Below are 7451 nucleotides of genomic sequence, written 5' to 3'. Positions count from 1 at the left end.
CGAGAGATGCACGAGCAGTCGAGCTCAGATGGAGGAGAGAGGCCAAACGCCCGACCACACGACGTGAAGGATCCGAACAGAGTCACCGCAATAGCGGCAAAAATGCAGTAGCGGTGAACCGAGGTGAATCTTCCTTCTAGAATGAGGTTTGCAGTGATGGTGCAAACTCAAATCGACGGCGAGACGGCACCGATGCTAGTAGATCCTCTATGAATTTGAAGAAGAGGTAGAGAATATGCTCTACTAAGATTTTTTTTACTTTATTATACACATTCTATTCTCATTGGAATTAAAGATAACCAGGAGGAAATAGAAATTAAATTAGTGATATTTTAATTTCAGAGAATAAAAATTACTTAGGAATATATTTTTAAATTTTGAAACAAATATAGGAATAAAAGTTCTCTTATTCCCATCTAAACATTTCTGGGAATACTTTAATATTCCCCCAACCGCACACACCCTAAGAAAAATTGAATTACCAATGAATTGGAATTTGATTACTAGTGATATGTCATAGATATATCTTGCAAGATTAAAGTATAGAGTGAAAAGCATTCTTCTTAAAGTTCAACATTTCTAAAACCTAAACTCTTTTAATCATATTACTCTTTCAACCATTTACTGTTTGCCTTTTATTCATTGTTTTATGTTAAGGAATTCTAAAACCCTAAATTCTAATTGCCTGACTAAATTAATTAATTGACCATTATTTACTTAATCCGGGATTAATTCTCGTAAAAATAATCTACTCCCGTAGTATTATTTAATACAATTCGGTACACTTGTAGATAGTAATTTGCAAAAATCTGCATCAACAATCACGATGATACTATAATCAAAGCCAAATCTATTAATAGACCTTCTAACTTGTTCACCACTAGTTCTAGTCTCTTGTAAAATGACTATATTAGGTCTATATATACGCATAAATTCACTGAGGTGGCGAGAAAAATTATTACAATGAAGTAAAATTTTCCTAATAAGATCTATCGAAGTTGTCTATCATTCATTTTTTTCAATGGCATAATAAATTTCACAAGTTAAAAAAGATTCTCTGTATTCAAAGCAACTAACAGACAATTATCAATTATTATCCTTGAGAATTGCATATGCACTTGTACACTTGGAAACATGTAATCAACAAATAAAAGATATGAAAATGGAGAATCTAACTTTCCTTTCCAGTACAAAATGGCATCTATATAAATATACCATTGTTGCATTCTATAGCCCAAGAATGGAGACACTGACTATGGAACAAAGTAAACATTAGTCGTCTCTCCAATGTAACCTATGTTACAAGCCTAAACTGTTGAAAAAGGGACACTCCAATCACAAAAAAGGAGCAGCAGAAGGGTTTACAACAATGTGCCTTAGTGGGTGAGCAACATCACCACCACCAGCATGCTTAACAAACTCTGCTGGGGAGAGAAAATCTCCATGGCACACACACATTATCCTCACTTCCTCTCCTTTACCATATTTGTACAAGATACCCTCTATCCTTTTTCCATTAGGGCCATCCCCTTTTGTAAATACACAAGGCATGTCTTCCATTGAATTTGTCCCAATTTCTCTCGCCTTGTTCGGTTTCTTAGATGGATTATCCATCTCAGCTCTGGAACTTCTGCTCACATTCTCGTTTGTCTTCGCCCCTGAACCCCCAACAGCATCCTGACTGCTTCTTCGTTCCTGTAAGGACTGATTACTAGCAGGGCTTCTAGCTTCACCACAACTGCTCCGTCCTGCAGAGAAAAAAAAAATATATGAAATAAAACAGGAGAGTCTTCCTTCTCGAAATTTTGGTATAGGTATTATGTAAAAAATGCAAAAGTAAATACAAAACACAATCATAAAAATAAAAAATAAAAACCGACAGCTAATACAAAATGGAAGACAAAAAAAATCCATATGTAGTCCATAACAATGTCCTAGCAACAGCATAATGATGATAGTACAGTACAATTTCTCAACAAAGATGGGAAGGAAGAAACATCTGATACAAAAATCAGCTTTCACATTCCAAGCACAACATGATGGAAGTTGCAACAGAACCTACAGCACTCGGTGAATGTCCAAACTTGACTGCAGCAACTCAACTACATCTACCCAACTAAACTATCTCAGAACATAACCTATCCAAGATCCAAATCGTTATCTACACAACTACAGATAGAAAATTCATATTATCTTTAGATAGAAAACTATTTTCTCCACATCAACCACATCTACGCAGCTAAACTTATTTGAGAATATAACCTATCCAAGATCCAAATTGTACCAACATATAGAAAACTTCATGTTATCCTTTAAGCCATACAGATTAGCTTCTCCTCTTCATTGGGATTCAGAAAATTCTCAAAAAAATAAATGTCTTGAGAAATATTTAGCATTAACTTAAAATGATAGAAGATACATTAACAAGTTATGAACACCGGTTGTGATGGAACACTTTAAAGACCTAAAACCTAAGACGACACTACCACAATATTTTAATCTGATTTGATTTAGAAAAAAACTGAATTAATTCCGCCAAAGTATACTATTGTTGCCACAGCAGTAATAATACTATATGATACCAAGTTTCCAAAAGAATAATAAAACATCATGGAATGACCACAATATTTTGTTCAACAGTTAAGGCAGAGTGTAACCATAATGGTTTTGTTTGGTTACTAGTCCACCAGACCCGGTAGTTGGCTCCCCCTTCCCATGTTGATCTAGCCAAACAAAAAGCAGGAAAACCCAAGAAGGGAAAATTTTGGGAGAAAGTAAAGGACATCGTTGCAAATCAGAATGGCTATTCAATATATTAGTGCCTTGCAAAATTAGTGAGCTTCAACAACACAAACCATGCAGCAGAAATAGTATAACGGCAGAATAGGTCTTTTACAAGGCAAGAAACAGATAATACCAAGGTCATCAAAACTCTTCTTGTTTTAAGTTTTGACACATTGAAGTTCAATAATATTACATAGCAACATTTCAAGCTCTATTATAACATCACTCATGTATTTTTCAACTTTCAACAAATAAAACATTAAAACAGCATTTAGTTTAGCACATGGGAAATCAAACAGTATCCATCCCTAACTAACAAGACATGCAAAATACTACAGGAGAAAAAAAAATACCAATTATATATCACACACAAAACTATGTTTATCAGACAAATTGATGCCACAAAGCACGTGACAGAAATGTATACTTGAATAAACCTTTCTCTACTATCTAATGCTATTTCATGTGCTTAATCTTCAGCTTCTCAGGTCAGCACCGATAGAGGAAGCTGTACAAATTAACTCCAAGGCCCATGAAATTTGACCAATCACTTGGATGATTTATCTATCAACCTTAAGTGGAGAAGCCATTAATTTGGAGGAATGCATACTTGAAAACAATGGTGACTATTCAAGCCTAAGTCCCTAGTAAATCCAAGAGTTATCATCAACAAAGGCAACATCTACTTTCCTACTTCGGATGCAATAATTCAGTCTAATGCAAAGCTTCTATGTAGATGCATCAATCATGTGCGAAAGAAAAACCTAAGTAACTTCTACCATGCAAGAGACAAGAAAATGAAAACCTCAATATCACAGTTTGAGATGCACAGATCAATAAGTTTCATTGTGCTTTGGTTTAAAGACTATTATGTCTATAGACGACAAGAGACAAACTCGGATTGCATTAACTGTATAACCATTCCAATTTCAGAAACACAACAAGCATACGGTGAACTAAAATTAAGGAGTTTCCCAAGTCGAGCAACTTTAATTAAGCCGAAATCAAATCAATATGGTGCTCAAAGGATCACTCTCGAATCTTCACTAAATTTTTTGTCCACTTGCAAGTAGCTAACCAAGAATAATGATTCTATATCAGTCATATCCACTTAAGTTATTGTTCAAAAATTCAGCATAGAAAGTATGGTAACAAATTGGCAAGAGAATCACATCTTTTGTGCGCTTTATTCCCTCCATCAGCACCTTGTTATCAACCTATTCACAAAAACCAGACACATACCGTTCATACATATACATACATGTGTGTGTGTTTTTATTTAAAAAAAAAAGGTAACAAAAAGGGAAAGAATATAGAACTAAAAGAACAGAAGAATGTGTCATAATCAATCATTGTGTAGTTAAATAAATTCCATTCCCACCACCATCACCATAATACAAAACACACACAAAAACTCAAAAAAGGATCAAACATCATTACATCCACACCACCAAACAAACACTTAAGTCAACCAATTTCACCCAATCAAAATTCGATGCTCATTGTAAGGCAAAAAAAAAATGATCAAAACAAAACAAATAAGAAACATTATAAACTTTGTTATTGCTGTTTATACCTAGAAAAGGCTTGCTCTCCATTTCAGACACTGATGAGGAACTTCCCCCTTGAGATTCTGCAGAACATTGAGAAGAAGGTTGTGCAAACAAACCCTGAAAGCCGCCACTATCACCAATTTTCCCTTTTCCCAAAACATCACCAAGAACCACTTGCCTTGCACCCCAATTTGGCACCCCAAAAGGTTGTGCCGCCAAATTTGAAGAACCGAATCTATTCAAACCCATTGTTGTTGCACTTGCACCTGCACCACCCTCCAATTCTTCCAAACCACTACCGATTCCGGCTCCGGCGCCACCACCGGATTCCTTCTCCGACCGCACAACTCTCTGCTTCTCGGATCTCCTCCTCTTGGCCTCCATCCGCCGCAAAGTCTGCAATTCCTTCCTCTTCCTCCACTCCTCCTCAGTCTCCGTCGGCAGTGATGATGTCCTCATCAGCGCCGCTGGATACGCTGCCACATGTGACGGCTCCGTCGGCCGGTCTTCCCGGAAAAGAGGCATTGTACCAACTATTGAAGAAGAGCGCGTGAGCTTCTTCTTTGCGTCCTTGTCAACGCCGAATCTACCCCCTAAAGAGAGACCTAGGTTCAGCTCAACTTCTTCATCGGCATCTTCTGCTTCTTTTTCTTCTACATACTCTTTAGCTTGCTGATGATGCTGTTGTTCTTGTTGTATTTGTGTGATATCTTCACTAGTGTTACCAGCACTAGTTGACACGTCAACGAATCTCTGAAGTAGATCTCTTGGGTAATTCTCCATCTGATGATGATGATATGGATGAGGATGAAAGTGATGATGATTCAACATCAATGTCTCGTACCATACACAGGAAAGAAGAAAGAAAGGAAAACAACAAAACGGCTAAGAAACAGCCAGAGCTAGCTACTTTCTCTAGTTACACCGCAAGTGTGCATAGATGAAGAAGATTGGTGGTGGCTACATAGATGAAGAAGATTGGTGGTGGCTACGGTGGCGTTGATGGTGAATCAATGAATGATGATGATGATGAAGGTGATGGTGACGATTATCATATTCGAATGAGCAAAATACCAGAAGGAAATCATTCTGCCTCATCCAATAATGCAGAAATAACAACAGTGACACACACAAAAAAGCACCACCTTCCCCGATCGCAACGTTTTTTTTTTCTTGAAAAAAAAAAGGAAGATATTTTGAAATCAATCAATGAAATTTCTATATTCGCAATTTCGAAGAAGCCCTAGTAAAATATAAGAAGCAAAAAAATATTAAAGGTTGCTAATTTTTCATTTTCCCACCTCTCTTCTTCGTTTATCAGTACAGAGGAATGAGACTAAAATTGTGAAAAAAAAAATGAAAGGGAAAGACACCGAAGAGTTGAAAGGAATCAAAAGGAAGCAAGAGGAGAAGAGAAGAATTGAGAGGAAAAAGAGAAGTTGGAGGAATAATATTTATGGGATGACGAGAATGCCCCTAGGATGTGACAAGCAGTGTGTGGATTGTGAGCCACGTGGCTATTCTGGGAGGGTGTGCTGGTGACACGTGTTGTGACTGACACAGTTTTTCACTGCAAAATGTTTGTGCTTTAGCAATTGGGGTCGCTGTCAGCAACTTGTCGCTGTAGGAACACGTGTTGGGATAAACTGAGAGGCAGAATCAACTTGCCACGTGTCAGTTAAAAATGTGAAAACAAATAAGTGGACGCGTGGCTTGCAACTAACCATCATGGATTGCAGGTTTATTTTGATTTTCTTAAGTGTGTTATTAACTCAACCAAAAAAGTGGTTAAGGGAGCAAATTTTATGTTTATTTTTTGGCATAAATTATTTTTTGGTCAATTTATTAAAATAAATAATTTAATTTTTACTTTCATCAAAATACATATTTTGTAAAATAGATACTAAAATATATTTTTTTAATAAATTATGTAAACTGCAACAGAGATTCATGGTTTACAAATAAATGTAAATTGTTATAGGGTCCGTCTCACAGATTACATTTGAAGTCAAACTACACATAATTCGTAATAGAGGTATCGCGGTTTATATGTGAATTGTAAACGTCCATAAACCGCGATCTTTTTCGCTTCTACATCTCTATCTTTTTGCTCTGCGTCACCATACATCAATATACCCCTGTCATTAGTTCCACTACATTGCTTGATTCTCTCAAATTCTCATGTTATTCTGGTTTCTCTTTTTTTTTTTATATTTTTTTGTTGATTTTGTCAGCGACCCTTTTGATTATTTTGTTTCAATTTTATTAAAAGATCAATTTTTTGGGGTCTGAGATGTGTTTATTTACTTAGTTTTTTATCAGACTATACCTTCTCTAACTATTGGCTAATTTGATTGGCTAAGTTTTCTACCATTTAATCAAGAAAATCTCAATTATGCTCCTTATTCTTCCTTCAAGTTTAAGAACAATTTATTTTTATATAATATCAAATATGAAATAAATTATAATCTTAAAATAATTAATTGATTTTATATATAGATCAACCATTAAAAAATAAGACTAGTAAATTAATCTATTATTCACCATAACTCTTTTAATTCAGTAATAAATAAAAAAATTTAACAAATATACACAGAAACTGGTGAAGTACTGAATCTGGTGAAAACTATATTAAAGTTGAAGGTTAAGGTTGGAAAAATGTTCAACTGGGAGCAACAAACACATATACAAAAAAATTGCGAGACCCTTGTCGCGTTTCTAGCCATATTTTGCATATCAACATAAACAGTAGTAGGAGTGTAACGGTTTATGCACGTTTGCAAGTGACATACAAACCACAACACCCCTATCGTGGATTACGTGCAATTTGGCTTTGAATATAATCCGCTTGGCTTCGAACGTAATTCACAAAACACCTGTAGCGGTTTACGTTCATTTGTAAATCGTGAATCTCCTGTTACGATTTACATAATTTATGAAAAAATGCATTTTGATATTAGTTTTATAAAATGTGTATTCTGATAAAATTGGAAACTAAATTATTTATTTTGGTAAATTGTTCTTATTTTTTAGGCATATTTATTTTGTAATTTTGTTTCTGTGACGTTTATTTTGTACTTATTTTTACTAAAATTTATAAATTGTATGTATTGT

The 7451-nt window shown here is 35.2% G+C and overlaps 1 protein-coding gene across 2 annotated transcripts; it reads right to left on the bottom strand.

Moving 5' to 3' along the window:
• Positions 1074 to 5750, bottom strand: LOC107643632 (ninja-family protein AFP3). Of its 2 annotated transcripts, XM_021123829.1 has the most exons (3): positions 5310 to 5750; positions 4361 to 5278; positions 1074 to 1748 (listed from the first exon to the last, which is right to left on the bottom strand). In XM_021123829.1, exons 2-3 carry the CDS (start codon positions 5166 to 5168, stop codon positions 1336 to 1338), a joined length of 1221 nt encoding a protein of 406 aa, XP_020979488.1. In that variant the 5' UTR covers positions 5169 to 5278; positions 5310 to 5750; the 3' UTR covers positions 1074 to 1335. The 2 variants fall into 2 exon arrangements, with proteins under 2 accessions (XP_020979488.1, XP_016202820.1); XM_016347334.2 differs by lacking the exon at positions 5310 to 5750 and having other exon boundaries at positions 4361 to 5301.

The sequence above is a fragment of the Arachis ipaensis genome, chromosome B05 (genome assembly GCF_000816755.2).
Source record: "Arachis ipaensis cultivar K30076 chromosome B05, Araip1.1, whole genome shotgun sequence".
Taxonomy (NCBI): Eukaryota; Viridiplantae; Streptophyta; class Magnoliopsida; order Fabales; family Fabaceae; genus Arachis; species Arachis ipaensis.
This window is presented reverse-complemented; position numbering and strand designations above follow the sequence as displayed.